General features: G+C 35.2%; 1 protein-coding gene across 1 annotated transcript; it reads right to left on the bottom strand.

Moving 5' to 3' along the window:
* Positions 1–336: 336 nt before the first annotated feature.
* Positions 337–7,526, bottom strand: LOC146898066 (Nucleotidyltransferase family protein). Its single transcript, XM_085737981.1, has 6 exons — positions 6,476–7,526; positions 5,258–5,629; positions 2,180–2,403; positions 1,984–2,047; positions 1,278–1,474; positions 337–717 (listed from the first exon to the last, which is right to left on the bottom strand). Exons 1-6 carry the CDS (start codon positions 7,325–7,327, stop codon positions 501–503), a joined length of 1,926 nt encoding a protein of 641 aa, XP_085594107.1. The 5' UTR covers positions 7,328–7,526; the 3' UTR covers positions 337–500.
* Positions 7,527–21,745: the final 14,219 nt, after the last annotated feature.

The following is a 21,745-nucleotide window of genomic DNA, read 5'->3' on the forward strand; positions in this document are numbered from 1 at the left end:
AGTTTCAATGTTGTATGATTTGAATTGCCTTTGGAAATGCTCTGGTTTAATTACAGGTAAAACTGGCCTTTAAATGGCTTGGAAATGCTTAGCATTTATGCAAAACCTGCTGTCTGCATTAATGTTTTTCTCGGCAGTTAACTACCGAGGTTTTCCTCGACAGTTAACTGCAGACGGATTTTGAATTCCTCGACAGTTAACTGCCAAGGAGGCAAAACCGTCTTTTACATGTGTGACACAGCCTTATGCAATGTGTCAACGGCAATTTTCAAAAATCATATCTTATGACTGGTAACTCAGACTCTTGTTCAGTACAATAAAATTATTGCTTTCAAATAAAAGATCAACACCAACAGTTCTTTACATTGAAATGCAACTTAAAACGGTCATGATAAATACACATATCAACATAGATGAGGTTAATTAATATCAAATGTAGGGCAAAAGAAACTTTACAAGCCAAAGTAACTCATCTATAGGTCTAGGTTCAAAACAACTTGTCAATTACTATTACAAACATAAGGCTCAAAAAGTTTAATACATGGATTTGGATCGTACTGCATAATATCCGCAGCACGTTCAAACTCTTCCCTGAGAACTTTGATGCTGCGTTTATCTACCACTCGACCCAAATCATGAGATGTTTCAAAAGGATCCTCTATACATATCAAGTGGCGATCATTACCAATCCTTCTTGTCCAATCCTTATCTCGCTTGCTACACCAAAAGGAGCATATTAAATAAAATGAAAAGTATTTATCAACAATGTTAGATATGTTAGTTTTAAAGAAGCTTAGCAATTAAGTTTTAAAATTGACTTTTTTAACTTATCTACTGGCATTAGACATTTGTGAGGCTGTTTGAGAAAGCTCGGATAATAACATGTCCATAAATTATTTCAGCTTATGGCTTATTTCCAAAAGCTCTCCAGGATAGTTTATGGAAACGGTGTGACTTTATTTTACCTTTTGTTATAGAAATAGTTTATACATAAGCAATTACTCCCTCCATACCAAAATATAAGCAAAATAGTACATGTATTTGGTCCAAATTTGAGTCAAATACATATACTTTTTTGTTTATATTTTGTTACAAAGAGTGCATGGTAAGTGCTTACGCTATAAAAAAAGAACTTAATTAAACAGGTCAGTAGATAACTTATAAACCCAGTCATGTTACAAAACCGACATCTACAACAATAAGAAAAAACCAATAATAACTAATGGAAGTTGAGAGAGTTGTGATTATAAAAAATGATAAATACTAAATTCTCTTACCTGATTGTGCTTCCTGTGCGTACAGATATAACGGAATTTGCATAATCATGACAGTATGCCCAATAATAAAAAAAGCCCCACACAAGATGAGCAATGGTGTCTTTGTTATGTCGTCCAAAATGACCAAGTTTTTCAACTTGGTCAAAGAACGCACAATCAACATTGTCCACCCTAACAGAGTATGTTGGATTCATCCCCTATACAAGGAAATAGCATTTAATCAATACATTCATGTATTTACATTACAGAGTTAGGTACGTTATGCACAAAAACTATTCAAGTGAAATGATTAATGAGGAAGAATTAACCTAGCTTGCTTAAAAGTATTGCATAGATGCTATTATTGTCATATTACCCATGCCAGTAGTAAGTATGAAAGCTTTCACCAAATATAAAACTAAGAGCTAAAACTTTACCATTTCCAAATCCTACATGCATACATGATTCATATATAGTTGTAGTAAGTGATTTCCTTAGAGTTGATCCTATGACTAAAAAGTTCTTTTCAAAAACAATTCTAGGGATTAATATAACACAAAATTAGAAGTGCTAAATGAAAAGAAGCTCAACAAAATTAGTTAATTTGATTTTCACTTTCTATAATGAAATGAAACAATAGTTGGTGGTCAGATCAAAATGAAGGATACTTCTAAAACATACGTAGCACAAATAATGAGGCAGTGGAAAGGTTATAATATTTACACACCTGTAAACATGGAAGGATAGCAGGTCGTCGTTGTTGTAAAAAATGAATGCACATCAAAACATACCTGAAATTAGAATTGCACTGGTTACTTTTACAACGTAACAATGTATACCACATTCATGCGCACTTCAATCATGTCCATCATTTTACAAACAAAAAAAAAAATCGATACAAGTAGCATTAGAAGAGAACTTACGCATAGCTAGATAAGGTCCCATGGTAAGTTTCATTGACTCCTCTTGACTTCGCCCAATGTTTAATGATAAAAGCCAGCTGCCGTAACCTTGGATCAATGTTAGCATAATCTCGAAGAAGCTTTGTATTTACAACAGCCAGAAGATTGTTGATGCATATATCACAAGAGATTCCTGTAACTGGATCCATGAGCTTTACAATAGGAACCCTTGCTCGTGTCAATGCCTGTAAACAATCTCAAAGTAAAGATTCTGAAGAAATTTCCATTTCAATTTAATTAATTCAAATGAATATCTCTATGAATAGCCTAGAAGCAGTAAACTTCCACCAATAAAAAATCAAAAGTCAGTCATTAGTACTTCATTTCAGATTCCCAATTTATTATTAATCATCTTCCATTTTTTTTTTTTTTCACTTTCATTTCATTTATTTTATGGGTTTCAAATGACTGATAATAATTATCTACTCTTCATATGCCACTGCATTTCTATCCTAATATTCTTTTTCACGTTCTTTCTTGCATATATGAAAATAATTATTGAAGGTCGTCCTATCGTTTTTCATTCCTTTTGTCCTTATCTTTATCTGTTTCTTTTATTTAATTCATATTTAAGTTGTTTCTTATTCATAGAGGCACCCTAGGCGTTTAAACATCTAGCCAAAAGAAAAGGCACATATCACAACAGGTGTCTATTTGTTAGGATTGCGCACAAACCATTTAACAACAATAGTCTACAACTAAGTTTAGCAAAATAATAAACATTCCTCCAGACAGAAATGAACAAATAAACATTCATTCAGACAAATGAACAATAAACAATTAGAAAAGAAAGCAATCATCAGATGAAGGATACACTGTGTAAAGATAATAATCCACTGTATATAATAGATGGACACGATAACAATTTTAAAGGCTTCAGTTTTTACTTTTCAGTTTTCAAGGCTGAAAAACAGACAAAATATATAACCAAATAAATGAATAGAAATGGAAGAGAGAAAAAAAAAAAAAAAGAGGGAAAAACTCAAAGAATAACAGGAAGTAACAGAAAGGGTATAGAGAAAACCAGTCGCAATCATTAAACAGTGGGGAAATAGCTTATGTGCTACTCCTGAGGTCAACCCTTTATATGTAAGCCACGCACTATAAACTATTGAATACTGCAAAAACAAACACCACACTATGTCCTATACTTTTTTCCAAAAAGAACTATTATGATAATACCATATTCCCTTCAAAAAGAACTCTGTTTGGAGAGAAACCGGATTCCTAGAGGACAATTTTTACCATAGTTTTTTCTACAGAAATACAAAATTAAGTGGTCTTCTAGGGTTTAATAATACAGACAATGAATACATCAGAGTTAGAGGGATATCCTCATTGCGTATGCAGAGAGGTTGGCAAGCTTCATTTCCAGGATGTTCTTTTATCGTGTCCACGATTCTTGTAATCTTCTAGTTTCTTCTCCAATTATATCTTATGAGCACTGCTATTCATTGCGAAGTATTCCTTCATGAAATTCAGCGAATGCGGACGTGTTCAATTTTTAAAGAAAGTGAAAGCTCATACCATCCGTTTATGGAATACATGGGGTCTTGGGGGTTGACTAACCAATGAAAGAAAATCGCGAGGCATTCGCAATGCCTTTTCTCGCTACATTCAGTATTATTCATATCTTATTCTCCACTTTAGGAAGGTCATGTGAAATTTTAATGATATGCAGGCCCTAAAGTCAATGGTAATTTTTTATTTTTGATAAACTAAAGTCAGTGGTAATCAGTTGGTTGATGTATGTCATTCAATGGAGCTTGACAATAAATGCTTGTTCTTCATAATGAGCCTCCAGTATTTATATAAATAGAGAGGTAGGATAGAGGCAGTTCAGAGAGTTCTTCATCCAACAACCCCTTTACATTTTATCTTTTTTCCTATCCATGACTCTAATTCTTCCAAATCTTATTTTATTTTATTTTTTAAAAAATTCTATATCGTGATTTTCAGCGAATAAATTTCTTCTTCTATGCAAAACAGGAAGAAAACACTCTTCAAACCTGCACACCTTTGCCATCTTCAACCTTCTGCAGCATCTGAAGTTATCAACTTTTCCTTACTTCGAATAGCAAAGTAATTGATTTTACCATTGGAATATTATATCCCAGATGTAGGAACATAGTTAAAGGAAGATTGCAAACTTAGTGAACAACGGATAATAACAAACAAGATGACTAAAATCGAGAAATTACTTGAGATCAATAGGGAACTCAAAAGATCATAACCTGTAAGTCATTTTTGACCTTCCCCTTTCGGAGACAAATTCGGTGCAGCAAACAGAAACAGGGGACAGCCTTCAAATGAACAGTACCAAAGAATTGGAAACTGCAAATAATACAGAAGCAGAGAAACCAAGCACCAGCAAATCAATTTGTAGCAGATAACTCAAACTAAACAGAGAACTCAAACCAGATGAATGTTGAACTAGCAAAACCGAAGTACATGAACCCGCAAAAATAATTTGAAGGACTTGAACAAACAAATCACCACCAGAGGAGATGGGAGACGCCAGTCCACAAGAATGGTTGAGCTGATGCTTTGATAGAAAGAGAATGCCCACAAGATGTTGGGATGTATTGCATAGTTGAAGAAATCAGGTCTCAAACAGGGTTTTGGGTGAAGCTAAAAATCAGATATTTCAACTAGGTAGATCGCATGATCCCATTGATTCTACTAGCTTAAAGGGTTTTTGGGTGAAGCTAAAAACCAGATATTTCATCTAGGTATATCGCATGATCCCATTGATTCTACTAGCTTAGCCTATGATCCCACACAATCACACCAAAACGAGTTTCATAGCATGATTAAGATTGCTAGGGGTAGTAACCGTCATAAAACTAAAAAAGGGTACAAGTAAGACCGTGATTTAACTACCATGCTAACAAAAACCCAAACAAGGCAGTGGAATAATAAATGCCTACCAAATAGAGATTATTCTTCCAGCATCCAAGTAAAAGTATATATGAAAATAAATGCAAACCAAAAATATATATATGAAAGCAATTTAAGAGGGAATAGAAATGATCTCACCTGAACATTCTGCAGGTTATCTGATTGCAAAATATCAGCCAATTTCATTATAATCTTAGACTTGTCCACATCAGCGTCTTGTATAGCAAGGCAAACATCAATGTCACTTTTAGAAACACCAAATGAACTAGCACATGATCCATAGAGATAAAGCCGAGCCATTGGCCACTCCTTGCAAACTAACTTCTCCAATAACCCTAACAATTGATTCTGCTTCAGTTTTTCTTCTTCTGGTGGTATTAGAGACTCATATATTGAAAGGAAAGGAACACTAAAACTATCTATGTCCCTGCGGCACATCATTTGTCTTTTAAATGTTCTTGCCCGCTGACTTAGCAATTGATTTCCTCTTGAGTCTGAAGATCTACCATCCTGGTAATAAATGCTATAAGTAACCTTCATACTTTAAGATTCCATTTCATTTATAAGAAGTTAGATAAATAAACACCATATGAACTTCATAATTTGATTATTGACATCTAAGGGTCTGTGTGGGAGGAGGATTTTGGGGAGCTAGGTCTATATTTTAATAAATATTTGAGATTTTATTTTTTTTGACAAACTATATATTTCAGATTTTAAAAATATTGAAAAAATATCATGATATATAATCATATAACAAGAGTTTAATTTTTATACACCAGCAATGTGAAGTTATATAACACATACATCCAATAATGTGACGACATGTCAATTAATGAGTATGAGAACTCATTTATTTCAACCACATTAAATGATGTGGTAACACATCATTTCGATGCATGTGTAACATATAACAATTCAAATTCAAACACATTTTAAGAAACATTTCATAGCTTGCTTAATTTAGAAAAGAAAAACAAACTCTTCCCTCCCCCTCCTAAAACTCCCTCCCAAACAGACCCTAAAACAAAAACATAACCGTAGTATTGACATTGACAATATCGACAAATAACAAGTAACTCCAAATAGTTTAAAGAAATTGAAAATCAGTATAAAACTTAATTCTCAAATATGATTGACAAATTTAGAAACAGTAATGCTAGTTTTTACGAAAGACAATCCTTCAAAACACAATACTATTATTTAAAGTAATAATTGTGTAACAGATGGGACGTACGCCACGTTTCCGTTCTTGCGTTTTGTGGGCATAAATTTCGTAAAGTTTAGCAATGTCCATCTAAAAATGATTGACAAATCCATAAACTCAATAAACTCAATAAATATTTAAGCATTAACCTTCTCCTTGGGACCACGACGTTTGATCGAGTTACCACTCTTCTCCTCTATCTCATCCTCAAGCAACAACGAATCAGCTAACTGTTCTCCAACGGCATCAACATCATCATAACCGGAACGAAGATTACTCCCAGAAGGTGGACCAGGATGATCAAGCTGATCAGGTAGCTTCAATTCATGACCCACATTGCCTCTCACATTCTTACCACCACCCAATTCATCCTTATTCCCAAATCCAGGTGGTGGTGGAACCCTAATTTGTTCACCAATAACCCCTCTTTTTTCAATTTTATTCCTATCAACAAATCCATTGGTAGAACCATCATGGGAAGTAGCAGCAGCATAAGAAACTGTTGGTAAAGAACCAAACTGTAACTTCAATTCCTGTTGTTGATGTTGATGCTGCTGTTGCTGCTGAATGAAACTGTTGTTGTTGTTGCTACTTTGAATTGGAAACCCTAATCTTCTTAGACCTTCAGTGAGTGAAGCACTGTTAGCGTTGGTGAAGTTGGAGTAAGGAGTTTCTGGTACCCGTTGAAGTGGAAACGGGTTATGGGTTAACCCGAATACATGAGGAGAAGGTGTGTGGGACCATGGTGGAAGATGAGGGTGCTGATGCTGATGCAGATGATGCTGGTGGTGGTGATGAGGGTGATGATTGGGATGATCGTGACCGTTGGTTGGGATAGTGGGTCCCATCTTGGCAACGGCGGGATCGATGATGGGAGATTGTTGAGGAGTTGAGGATTGGGAGGAGTGAGGGTTAGGGCGGGGTTTTTGAAGAAGAGAGAGGAGATAATCGCCGCCGTTGGGTTGTGGCGGAGGGAAGTTACTTCCACCACCGCCGTTCATGGCGGCGATGATGAGGTGGCAGTGAGTGTTGTTGTTGTTGTTGTTGTTGGAGTTTGAGTGAGAGAAGAGAGAGAACTTTAAATTGAAATTGAAGACTTAGCACATAAGAAAGGAAAGTGATTTAATTTGGAATTTGGATCGAATCGAGATTTGAGGAGTTTATCTTTGTTAATGTTAATGGATTTGAATCTTGAAGTGTGAGTAATCAAAATTTAATATTGCTATTAAAAAAAATAAAATTTGAGTAGAAAAAATTACTATGAAAAAAGAAAAGAAGATATTATTATTGTTGTACGAAAAAAGAAAAACTGATTAAAGTTAGATTCGTGAACGTGTCATGCATCAGTTTTATGCTAGAAGAATATTCCAATATCTAAGGTCCCTGAATTTCTCTCTAAAATCAAAGGACAATCGTGGGGGACACTAAAACACTTTACTCATTTTGGGATTCAAAGGAAAAGTAGAGATATTTGATGATTTCATTTTCTGTTTTAGGAGGCACGGTTAGCAGCATGGTGACATCAAAAGATATCAAATAGTACGTTTTCTTTGATTGAAATAGCTAGAAAAATACTTCTGCATTAAGGAACTGCAGATTTTTGTACCAAAAAAATAAAAAGGAACTGCAGATTTTATTTCTATTGTTTGTTTTTTATTGGAAATGGGTTTTTTTTAGGTTAAATATGTATCTAGTACTTATAAAATTATATACCTTTATGTTTAGTGTCTGAATTATTTTATTAACTTTTAGTCCTTATTTGTATTTTATACTTATAGGGACTATTTTAGAGGAATAAAAAAATTCATTTTTTGCAATAAGTTTTCAAAATATGGATTATTCTTACAAAGGGTTAATTATGTTTCTAGTCCCTATAAAATAGCGACCTTGTAAGTTTAGTCCCTACTTAATTTTAATAGCATTTTTAGTCCCTATAAAAAAAAATTACTTATAATTTTAGTCCCTGCTAAAACAAAGTTTGATTAATTATCCTTAAACTCTTAAATTTTTGAACGATTTTTTTGAGACAAGATTAGAACACTATGAAAGGTTCGTTTACTAAAATTTAGAATTTTCTGACATGAAATGAATTAAATATGAATTTTTTAAAACGACAAAAGTTAAAGATAAAAAGTAATAAAATCTGGATGTAGAAATCAAATTTTGCGATAATTTTTTGCGGACGAACTTTTAGTAATGTTCTAAACATGTCTGCAAAAAATTGTTCAAAAATTTAAGAGTTTAAGCATAAATTAAACAAATTTGAATTGAGTAGGGACTAATACTCAGTGCAGAAAAACAAAATTAGAGACTAAAAATGCTATTAAAATTAAGTAGGGACTAAACTTACAAGGTCGCTATTTTATAGGGACTAGAAACATAATTAACCCTTCTTACAATGGAGAACTAAAAGTACAATTAAAAATTTATAGGGATTAAACTTGAAAACTGATGATTTTGTAAGGACAAAAAACATATTTAACTTTTTTTATAGTTTTTTCTCATAATTGTTTATTCTAATTGCCAATGAGGTCGTGGAAGATGTTAGGCGGTTGAAAAAAGACTTGCTTCTTTTCAAGGTTAATTTTTAGAAGCCCTTTGATTCAGCAGATTGGTACTACCTTGATGCAGTCATGAGAAAAATGAATTTTTCTACCTTGTGGAGAAAGTGGATTATCGAATGCATTAGTACGGCTTCAGCTTCAATCTTGTAAATGGGTGTCCAACAGGTGAATTCAAATTTGAGTGTGGTTTGAGACAAGGTGACCCACTTTCACCTTTTCTATTTTTAATTGATGCTGAAGACCTAAATATTATGATGAATGCACTAATGGAGGCTGGTCTTTTTACGGGCTATAAGATGGGCAACTCTAATATGGTTTCCATCACTAACCTCGAATTCGCTGATGATACTCTTTTAGTTGGTGTAAAAAGTTGGGCTAATATTAGAGCTCTAAAATCTTCACTTCTTCCTCTTTGAGGCGTCAATGGACCTTAAGGTGAATATTCATAAAAGTATGCTAGTTGGTTAACATCCATGATTCTTGGTTAATAGAGGCAGCTTCTGTCCTAAATTGTAAAATGGGCCGCCAGTCCCTTTATTTATCTGGGACTACCAATTGATGGTGACTCTAGCAAGTTAATTTTTTTTTGTCCTTTGCTTGATCGTATTAAATCAAGGTTAACGAGTTAGAAGAGTAGAAACCTCTCTTTAGGTGGTCATTTGGTTCTTTTAAAGTATGTCTTGTCTTCTCTTTTGGTCAACTTTATTTCCTTCTTCAAGGCTCCCTCGGGTATCATCTCCTTTATTGAATCTATCTATTTTAAATTATTCCTTTAGCGGGGGGGGGGGGGTGTTACGTAAAATTCATGGATAAATTGGGATATTATTTGTTCTAATATAAGCCGAAAGGAGGATCGAGGATTCGGAGGATGAGCGAAATTAATTTGGCGTTAGTTTGTAAATGGTGCTGGAGGATGAAGGTTAAGACTAGTAGTTTGTGGTACAAAGTTTTTGTAGCTAGATATGGCGAGTTAGGAGGATGTCTCGCGGATAAGGGAAGACTAAACTCAGTTTGGTGGGCTAATTTGATTTGTGTTAAAGAAGGGATCAGTGTGGGAGTACGACGTCGGTGGTTTGGTGATAATATTGGGTGTGAGGTAGGAGATGGTTCACAGACTTTATTTTGGTGGGATCAGTGGACTGATGGGGTGGTGTTGAAGAGTCAATTTAGTCGCCTTTTTATTTAGATGTTAATAAAATGGCAACGGTGGCTGAAATGTATTCTCTTGGATGGGTAAAGAAAGGTGAAGCGTGGAAGTGAAGACGTCGATTGTTAGCTTTGGGAAGAAGAGCAGGTTAGGGAGTGTAGTGATATTTTAACAAATATTGGTTCGCACTTGCAGTCTACTATTCCTAACAGGTGGTTTTGACAGTTGCATGTTTCCTAAAAATACAAAGTTACATGTGCTTATTACATGATGTCGTCAGTTAACATCTTGACAGCTGAGCACTCTATTGCAATATAGAATAAGGATGTTTCTCTTAAGGTCAATTTATTAGCCTAGTCAAAATTGACTTCTCGCAAAAGAAGCTAAACATAGGGGAGCACATTTGTTAGTTTTTTTAATAGGGCTTAAATTGCAACTTTTTGAAAGCTAGGGGGTCAAAAATGTATTTAACCCTAAAATTTTTTGTTTTCAACATTAAAATCAAGTTAAAAAACTAAAACACAACATATTTGCAGCAATGTTTCTAGCGGTGTTTTAAATTTCAGCCAACTATACAATTTTATTTTCATCTAACAATGTTTCCAACAACATAAACCAAATTAAAAAAGACAAAAGTAATACTATTATGTCAAAAATACAAAATACTAAGATTTGATCATTCTATAAAAATTCAAGTAACACATAAATACATTTATAAAATAAAAAGCAACAAAAAAACTTAACAAAAGAAAAAATGTGTCATTTTATAAAAGTTTCTATTGAGTTTATATGAGTATTGGTCTATGTGACACGTGTTTAATTAGTATTTTTCTTAAGTTGTGGTTCGGTTCTATTGGTAAAATAAAAACAACAAACTCAATCAAATCATACGATTGAGTAAGAAAATGATCCAAATCAAATGTGGTTTTTGAAGGTTTCGGTTTGAATTGGTTCGGTTTATTGTTTTACTGTGGTTAGGTTTGAACACTCTTAATTAACTGTGCTGTTTTTGCATTATTTGGTGCAGGAAAAAAGATAAATATTACGAGACCAAAACGACGAATCCACAACAACCGTTAGATTGATTTCCATGTCTTGATTAACGATTGAAGAATATCATCAAAATCTTGATATTTATGCATGACTATGTTTATGTCTATTTGTTTCAGGCATATCTAAGGGTGGAAATAGGCTAGGCCGGGCCGGGCTTTGTAAGGCCTAAGCCTGGCCTACTTCAAAAATTATAGGCCTGAGTCTGGCCTATTACCCGTCATAGGCTCAATTTCGAGGCCTGGCCTGACCTATTTAAAGGCCTGATGAAGCCCGAAAGCCTATTTAAAAGCCTATTTTACACTAAAGTCTAGCAACACATGTAAACCTACTACTAAATAGGCCAAAATTTACGAAGGCCTAAAGCACATGAATATATGTGCTACTAAATAATGAAATCTTACAAAGGTCTAATCACACAAATATATCTACTACTAAATAACCAATCATATGAAGGCTTGAGTTTATGAGAAAAAAACTTCAACAATATCAATAATGGAAGATATATTATACATAAAAAGCTTAATAGGCCGGCCCGACGGGCTTAATAGGCTTTTTTGTAAGCCTTAGCCTGGACTATTTAATTAAATAGGCTTTATAAAAAGCTTGAGCCTGGCCTTGTTAATAAACGAGCTGGGCCGAGCTAGGCTTTAAATAGGCTAGGCCATAGGCCCGGCCTGGCCTGTTCCCACCCCTAGGCATATCTATTGGCTTAACTTTAATCGCAAATTAATCTATATGGAATTTAATTATTTCTTAAAAGATTAATTATTCAATAAAAAAATGCTGCATATTCATATTCCCCTAAAAAAAAAGGGTAATGATGAGTATCCCGAATTTTTTTATCCCGAGATATTCATGACTTTGTTAAATTAGCCTTGCTATCACTTCTTTCCTTTTTTTTCAGCATGTGTTTTTCAACTAAAGAGGATATCCAACGGCTGAAAGCAATTCGGGACATTTTCGGGACAGTGTGCTTCGGGACATATAGCATCACTGAAAAAAAAATACTGCTTTTTAACATAAAAACTAACAAGTACTTCAAAGGCAAATAGTTGAATGAAATTGAAATCTATTATAAAACATAATTCTCAAACTACGATCGACAAATCCATGTATATCAACAAATATTTAAGCATCAATCTACTCTTATTATGAAGCTGGTCAACGAATCAGCTAACTATTCTGCAACAACGCCAACAACTCATGACCTGCGTTGCCACTACCATTTCTATTTTCACCAAACCCTAAGAAAGTGTTTGAAGAAACTTCATGGGAAGTAGTAGCATAAGAAACTGTTGGTAAATATCCAAACTGCAACTTCAATTCATGTTGTTGTTCTTGAACAAAACTGCTATTGTTGTTGTTGTTGCTTTCAATTGGAAACCCTAATCTTCTTAGATATTCAGCAAGAGAAACACCGTTAGTTGGTGGAAGATGATCTTGAATATGACCAGGGTGAAAGTTCGAAAGATCGTGACCGTCCGTTGGGATTGCAGGACCCATCATGGCGATTGCGGGATCAATGGTGGCAGATTCTTGAGTGGTTGGAGATTGGGAGGGTTCAAGATTGCGAGGTTTTTGAAGAAGAGATAGAAGGAAATCGCCGACGTTGGGTTGCGGCAAAGGAAAGTTGCATCCACCGCCGTTCATGGCAGAGGAGTGAGGTGACAGTAGGTGGTTTTAGGGTTTGAGTGAGTGGGGGGAGAGATGATCAGGGGCGGATGCAGGTTGGAGCTATATGGGACTATAGCTCCACATGCTTTTCCCTATTTTTTATTTTTAGTAGATAAAACACATATAGTACACACGCACGGTAGCAACTGCAAGTGTTGAACGTGTTTTTTCAGTTATGAAAGTTGTGAAGAGTAACCTATGTAATAAAATGAGTAATCAGTGGTTAAGAGATGCTCTATTAACAATTAGCAATAATGTCATTTTATCTCATTTTCAACAAATGGATATGAGATGATTTTCATTGTAACGTATTATATCAAACAATGAGGTAATAATATTTGTTGATTAAAAAAAATTGTTTGTATTATTATTTATTTGAAATTTTAGCTCCACATGTATCTAAAGTCTGGATCCGCCCCTGGAGATGATTGGAAAAACTTGGAAGTGAAGTTTGTGAGAGAAAAACTAAGGTGGTACTAGTATTTATAAGACAGAAAATTTTGTATCGAGTCAAGTTTTTAGGAGTGCATTTCGTTGATGTTAGTTTTATATTTTTGGTATCTTCCTTTTTTTGAGCGCTTTTTTAGTATCATCCTTATCTTATCCGTTTTTTTTAATTCGTATATTTTGTATCTTGATTTTAATGGATTTGAATTTATTTATTATTTATTGAAGTAATGGATTTGAATCTTGTGAAATGTGAGAAATCAAACATTTTATTAGAGGTTCTTTCAGCAAAAATAATAATAGGCTTCAGGCTTTATCGGATCGGATCAGAAAACCTTATTTAAATATGAGCTCTAAAGTTACTATTTGAGTGTGACCTTATGCTAGTCATGGGTTAAACATGTATGTTCTTATTTATTTTTATTTTTTGAAAACATTATAAAAGTTTCTTATTGGAGGAAATTAATGTATGTCCCACTATTTTAAGTGGAACCCATTTCTAAAGTGTGAGACCCATCTTGATCTAAACCAATAAGGAAATGAGTGTTTGGGAGAGTGTTGAAAAGAGAGTGTTGCTAGCACTACTCTAGTTCATTCCCAATTGGCAACTACATAAAGAAAAAAAAAACATAAAAACATATATGACAATGTCTTCAAATATCCAAAGCTCCAATTAAATCTTTCTCATCATCAAAATCATCACCACCATTGTCATCATTATAGTCACCATCATTCTCACCAGCATCTTGACCATCATTGTCAACATTATCATCATCATCATCAAATTGTGCCTCGGATGAAACACCTTCATCATTAACTGAACTTGGATTCTTTGAGCTTCTATTTAAATCAACATTGCCACCACGACCACCACTTTCCACATCATTAGTAACAACATCAGCTCAAATTGTTAACATTAACATCAGCTTGCTCAACATTGTCATGATTTTGCATTTGCATAACAGTCTCTTCATTAGCATCTTCGGTTATCCACTCATCATCAAAATTAATATCTTCAAAAGAAGTAACCTTTCGTTTCTAGGTTTATAAATTTCTATGTTTTTTCTATTCACATTTTTTGTTTGATTTGGAGTTTATGCCATATTTTGAGCTTTTTTCAACAAAAAATTGCTTTATAAAAAAAGTTCATGGACTCGGTAAACTCGTCCTAGACTCGCAAGTCTATATGAGTCTACTGAATCTACCACAAAAACGATTATATATGCGAGTCTACTCGTTTTTTACTTCTAGACTCACAAACTCGTATAGACTCGCGAGTTTGACAATCATGCTCTATAAACATCGGAGACAAAACTTATTTTGCAATGGGTAGGAGAACACATCATCCATATCTTAAGAAAGAGGAGTTGATTGGACATAATTCAACAATTTACAATTTGGTAAAATAGACCCATGAGTTAAGGGATTCAATAATCTACAATTCAAACATAGAAGGTTTATTCTACTTTAGTTTCTCTATACACACTCCTCAACATTGTAATCTGATATATTTCCTATGGTTGTAATTTGAATAACAAAAGGTTGTTTCCTATGGTGCAATTGTGGTGAAAAATGGCAAGTGTTCTAGCAATAAAGTAGTAATATTGTATGACACTCTCGACATCCCCCTCTGATTTCTTCTTTTTGTCATGCTTCGTATTTTTTGTGTGTTAATGTTATGCGGTGAATCAATGATAGAAGAGGATGCTGTTAATATGTGGTCCTTCTGCTCAAGGTTTTCAATCTTTTTTCATTAAACCCTCTAATTTCTTGGTATCCAATTTGAGAAAAATTGAGTAAATTACTAATTTGTTCCTCGTTTTGTAGGATGACCTCAAATAGGTCTATGAGATTATGAATATTTTAAAAATGTTATTTTTTTAAAAGTATTTCAAAAATGTCATTGACCAAGTTTAAATGTACTCATATACTAATTGTTCTAAAAGTAATGTTAGGGTTAAATTTTATTTTTTTTTAGTTAGGGCTAAATTTATAGTGAGTGGTTAAATAAATGGACCAAATCTCTCAAAAAAAATGGACCAAATGGATAATAAGCAATTCAAATATGAGTTAAAATCATCTTCATTTGCTAAAAGTAAATGGATAATGTCATTTGGTGAGAGATAGATACAAAAAAGTATATAGTGGGTCCTACCACTAAGTGGGTTCCACTACTATTAATTATTTTCAAACTTCTTATTTTTATCTCTTCAAATTGAAGAAACGGAGAAATTAATAAATGAAGAGGATCTTGACTCTTAAAATATTGGGACATAATTGATAATAAGTGATTATATTTAGGGACAAATTTCACACTTTAATAGAGTCATAAATAGAATCTTTTTGAAATATTTACAATCTCATGAACCTATTTTGTTATGCTTTAAAAAGTTGGCAACTAATTTTGTTGTTTACTTGAGAAAAATCACATAAACAAAAGGGAGATAAAAGACGAGTAAGTGAGAGGAGAAAAAAACATAAGATAAAAGATGTTTGTTTCAAAAAATTAATTATTGGCTTAAGGATTGAAGAATCAAAATCTCGATATTTGGCTTAAGGATTGAAGAATCAAAATCTCGATATTTATGCATGTCTATGTCTATTTGTTTCAGGCATATTGGTTTTTTTTTTTTTTGAAGAAGCTAAATAGTCCACCCAAATTGGCACCGGAGAGAATCGAACCTGAGACCTTGCGGAGGAGCACACTCCCAAGACCCAAGCCAATACCATCAGGCATATTGGTTTAATCTTTAATCCCAAATTAATCTATATAGAATTTAATTATTTCTTAAAAGATTAATATAATTCAATAAAATAATGCATATTCTCCTAAAAAAAATTGCAATTTAACATTAAAAATAACAAGTACTTCAAAGGCAAATAGTTGAATGAAATTGAAATCTACTATAAAACCTAATTCTCAAACTACGATTGACAAATCCATGTATATCAACAAAGATTTAAGCATTAATCTACTCTTATCATCAAGCTCATCCTCAAGAAACAAGGAATCAGCTAACTGTTCTGCAACAACGCCAACAACTCATGACCTGCGTTGCCTCTACCATCAAACCCTAAGAAAGTGTTTGAAGAAACTTCATGGGAAGTAGTAGCATAAGAAACTGTTGGTAAAGACCCAAACTGCAACTTCAATTCCTGTTGTTGTTCCTGAACAAAACTGTTGTTGTTGTTGCTGCTTTCAATTGGAAACCCTAATCTTCTTAGATATTCAGCGAGAGAAACACCGTTAGTTGGTGGAAGTTGATCTTGAAGATGACGAGGGTGAAAGTTGGAAAGATCGTGACCGTCGGTTGGAATTGCGGGACCCAACATGGCGATTGCAGGATCGATGGTGGCAGATTCTTGAGTGGTTGGAGATTGAGAGGGTTCAAGATTACGGGGTTTTTGAAGAAGAGATAGAAGGAAATCGCCGCCGTTGAGTTGCGGCGAAAGGAAGTTGCTTCCACTGCCGTTCATGGCAGTGGGAATGAGGTGATAGTGAGTAGTTTTGGGGTTTGAGTGAGTGGGGGGAGAGATGATTGAAAAAACTTGGAAGTGAAGTTTGTGTGAGAAAAACTAAGGTGGTACTAGTATGTATATATAGGACAAAAAGTTGGACTGCATCAAGATTTTAGGAGTGTATTTCGTTAGTTAGTTTTCTGTTTTCGGTATCATCCTTTTTTTGAGCGGTTTTGTTAGTATTATCCCCATGTATATTATTTGAATAGAAAATGCTAAAAAGTTTTGAGCGGTTTTGTTAGTATTATCCCATGTATATTATTCGAATATAAAATGCTAAAAAGTGTTCTTAAATAGTACGTATTGGTTAAGAAGACAGATATTTAGAAATGGAGAGTATTGTATTGGGAAATGGTGAAAAGTAATAGATTTGATTTTTTAAAAGTTAAAAAATGGTTGAATTCAATGCAAACTTACTATTTTTTGTTTCCTTAACTAGTGTCTTACCGACACCGGTTAGCAAGTCCCTATTTTAATTTGTATATTTTGTATCTTGATTTTAATGGACTTGAAATTATTATTTATTGAAGTAATGGATTTGAATCTTGAAATATGAGCAATCAAACATTTTATTAGAGGGTCTTTCAACAACAACAAAAAAATAGAGGTATTAAAAAGGACTACATGAGACTTCAGGCTTTATTGGACTGGATCAAAAAACGTTATTTAAATATTAGCTCTAGAATTACTATCTGAGTCTGACCTTATACGGGTCGTAGATTAAACGAGTCTGATCTTATTTATTTTTATTTTTTGAAAACCATTATAAAAGTACCATGAAATTCTTATTAGCATTATTTTTTTTATCCAAAAAATTTAATAAAAAAAAGGGAAAATAAAAACATGAATATTTTGGTTTGGCGCAACCTTATTGTTGCGAATTCGATGAAAAACTCACACCAATAACAACTTGATGTGTGGAGCAAGGGATAATTAAGCAACCAATATCAAAGTGAATTGCAATTAAACAAGCAAAAGTAGAAAAAACAGCGAGAGAAAAGCAGAGAGAACACAAAAGAATCTGTTTACCCAGTTCGGTCCAAATTGACCTAGTCTGGGGGAGAGAGCAGCCCTCCGTTCCACTATATGATGAGTAACGTTACAAAAGAGATTTCAATGGGTTACAAGAATAAGTCTCCCGCCTAATTCTACCCAAATCCCAGCCTCTTCCCGTAACCAAGAGACTCAATCCTAATAGTGTTTCCCAAGGTGAATCAACCTTCAAACCCTAGTTTGTTGCCAAGAGACAAACTCTATACAAACCCTAGTTTGATTTCTAAACCCTTGTTTCAGCCCCCTCTATCTCTCAAAATAGTCTGATACAAGGCCTATATTTATAGTAAAAGAAACTCCCATAAAATTGTAACAAATCTGGCCCAAAAATACGTTTCTGAAAAATAACAGCACGCGAAATCGGCCACCGATTTTTCCCGAACAGAAAGCCTCCCAAAAGGCAGCCAAAATCGGCCACCGATTTTCCAAATCGGCCACCGATTTGTACTTTCAGCAAACATCAATTTTGGCCTCCAAACTCCAATTTTGAGTCACTTTCACAACAATCTCCACCTTGACTCCAAATTAGTGATGATGCCCATTTAACATCAACACCTTGCTGCTCTTTCCCTTGCTTCCCACTACGCCGAGTAGCTCCACAAGTTTACACCTTAATCTCTTCAATCATCGGAATGCCTTCCGCCCCTTTGAAGATCCTTGTGTCCAAACTACTCAAGGAATTTTAGGTAGTTCCACAAGTACACACCTTAACCTCTTCAGCCATCGGAATGTCTTCCGCCTTCTCGAAGATCCTTGTATCCAAACTACACTAGGAATTTCAGGTAGTTCTACAAGACTACACCATACCTCTTCAATACGAGACATCTCCCGCTTCCTTGAAGATCACCTTGCATCCAATCACCCTTGGACTTTTAGGGTAATTACACAAGCCGTGCTATACATTCTTCAACCTCCGGAATGCCTTCCGTCTTCATGAAGAAAACCCTTGCTCACCACTAGAGCATAGCACCCAAGGTCCTCCATAGTCGTACCACTCCCGGTGTGTTCAACTCCACCTAAGGCTGAGCTTCCAACCTCTCAACTAGCAAATGAGTACATCCCACTATGTCTTCCTTGAACCTCCACCTCAACCGGTAGATCATGAGTATTCTTACCACCGCCTCTCCAGGCTGATGTTGAGTGTTTAACGTCTCTCCAGACGATCACCGCTCTACCAGGCATCACCCCCAAGGTGAGAAACATCACCTTCATCCTCTAAACAGCACACCATCAAAGCACCTGCATCCTCATAACCCTCAGAGACAATTTGTACGGAATTACCAATCTCCGGACAATCCTTCTTGAAGTGACCCATCTTGTTACACTTAAAGCATTTAAACTTTGTCTTGTTACTACTCTTTCCCCGGTTACCTCTACCTCCACCATTCCCTCTTGAAACACTTAGGCCTTCCCCGTTTTCATCAACTCTCAAGTCCTTCGACTTAGTCAACTCCTTGGTTCTCAAAGCTGCTTGAACTTCTTCCAAGGTAACAGTGCCTTCTTTTCCATAGAGCATGGTATCTTTAAACGATTCAAAAGATCTAGGTAGAGCACACAACAAGAGTATAGCTTTATCTTCATCCTCAAGATTCACCTCAATATTCTCCAAGTCATCAAGGATTTTGTTGAACTCCGTAAGTTGCTCCATGATGGCCTTTGACTCCACCATCTTGAATGAGTAGAGTTGTTGCTTTAGGAATTGCCGATGAGCCAAAGACTTTGTCATATACAAAGATTCCAACTTTGCCCACATCGATGCCGCGGTTGGTTCCTTTGCTACTTCTCTCAAAACTTTATCTCCGAGGCACAAGACAATGGCACTCCTGGCCTTGTCCACCATCTCGGTCTTCTCCGCTCGTGTCATGGTGACCGGTAACGAACCTTCACCCTTCAAAGCTTTCTCACACTTCTGTTGTATTAACACCGCTTCCATCTTTACCTTCCATAACCCAAAATCGTTATCGCCGGTAAACTTCTCAATATCCCACTTTGAACCCATGATACTTGATTATCCTTTGACCTTTGCCCCACGGTGGGCGCCAATTGTTGCGAATTCGATGAGAAAAACTCACACCAATAACAACTTGATGTGTGGAGCAAGGGATAATTAAGCAACCAATATCAAAGTGAATTGCAATTAAACAAGCAAAAGTAGAAAAAACAGCGAGAGAAAAGCAGAGAGAACACAAAAGAATCTGTTTACCCAGTTCGGTCCAAATTGACCTAGTCTGGGGGAGAGAGCAGCCCTCCGTTCCACTATATGATGAGTAACGTTACAAAAGAGATTTCAATGGGTTACAAGAATAAGTCTCCCGCCTAATTCTACCCAAATCCCAGCCTCTTCCCGTAACCAAGAGACTCAATCCTAATAGTGTTTCCCAAGGTGAATCAACCTTCAAACCCTAGTTTGTTGCCAAGAGACAAACTCTATACAAACCCTAGTTTGATTTCTAAACCCTTGTTTCAGCCCCCTCTATCTCTCAAAATAGTCTGATACAAGGCCTATATTTATAGTAAAAGAAACTCCCATAAAATTGTAACAAATCTGGCCCAAAAATACGTTTCTGAAAAATAACAGCACGCGAAATCGGCCACCGATTTTCCAAATCGGCCACCGATTTTTCCCGAACAGAAAGCCTCCCAAAAGGCAGCCAAAATCGGCCACCGATTTTCCAAATCGGCCACCGATTTGTACTTTCAGCAAACATCAATTTTGGCCTCCAAACTCCAATTTTGAGTCACTTTCACAACACTTATTCAAGTTTACCAACTTCCATCTTATGATAGGGTCCAGCTTTATCACTTATAAACCATCTTTTTTTTTGTTGCATAAAAAACTTCAACCTTTCCTTTCAAGATTTCTTTTTAATTTTTTTTCTTTTAGTATCTATGCATCAACCTTAGTGAATCTGTGTGATTCCGAATCTGTGTTTAAATCATTCATTCACAAAAGCGGTATCAATGACTGTAAAAGCATTATAGAAGAAGAAAAAAAAGAGGGAATTAGGAATTTTTTTTTTTAATAAGCCAATATTGCTTAACCCATAAAACCGATCTGATGAACCTGTTAGCCCCAAGATAGTTCTATATTAATTACTACTAATAATTAACTCTAAAATGTTCAAATGTTATTGTGGTAAGACTTTTGGTATATTTGCTAAAAAAAAAAAAAAGACTTTTGGTATATAACATCAAATAATATTTAGTTAATTTTTTTATGAAGTTATTTAATGTGTTAAAAAATGTTAAATAAGCTTTATTGAATAATAGCCCATTTAGCTAATTACCAATAGTCTCTCTCTCTCTCTCTCTCTCTCTCTCTCTCTCTCTCTCTCTCTCACTCTCTCTCTCTCTCTCCAAAACTCTTTGCTCTGACTTCTCTCTAGAAATCTTTCATGCCGTCTCCTTTCCTATCTTATCTAAATCCTATCCCTCCAAGATGTAGACTGCAACGTGGGTGTTGCGACGAGGAGCTTCTTCCTCCGCACCACGTTACTTCCCGTTGAAGTAGGTGGTTCTACTTCCGGCATCCAACGTTGCCGGCGTTACCACCTCTTGACCGCCGGCGTTGGTTCTTCAACCAGCGCCGCCACAGTTCTGTTTCTTTTGGGTGTTTGAAGATCTTTTGATAATTTGTGAGGTTTGGTCCTTCATAGATCAGTGTTTTATTCGACGAGGGTAGCTAGATCTAGTTACCTTTATGCTGGTTTTGGTCATTATTCCTTCTTTATGGTCGTCAAAGGTTCTGTACGTTTTCCTAACCTCCCCATCGTCATCGGTTTTTGGTCAGCGACGTTCTTATGGTCTGCAAAGGATCGTGCAGTTGTGGTGGATCCAGTCTCTAGGTGGTTGGTGGCTTCTCTCCTTCACGCAGAAAGACAGTACAGTAAGTAGCTTGTTGTTGGTTCGGGGTTGTTCGCGTGTGTTTTTTCATTTTTGTGGATCTTTGGTGGTGTTGTTGT

This window comes from Medicago sativa, chromosome 8 (genome assembly GCF_051527215.1).
Source record: "Medicago sativa cultivar Bolivia chromosome 8, Bolivia_mono, whole genome shotgun sequence".
In the NCBI taxonomy this organism is placed as follows: Eukaryota; Viridiplantae; Streptophyta; class Magnoliopsida; order Fabales; family Fabaceae; genus Medicago; species Medicago sativa.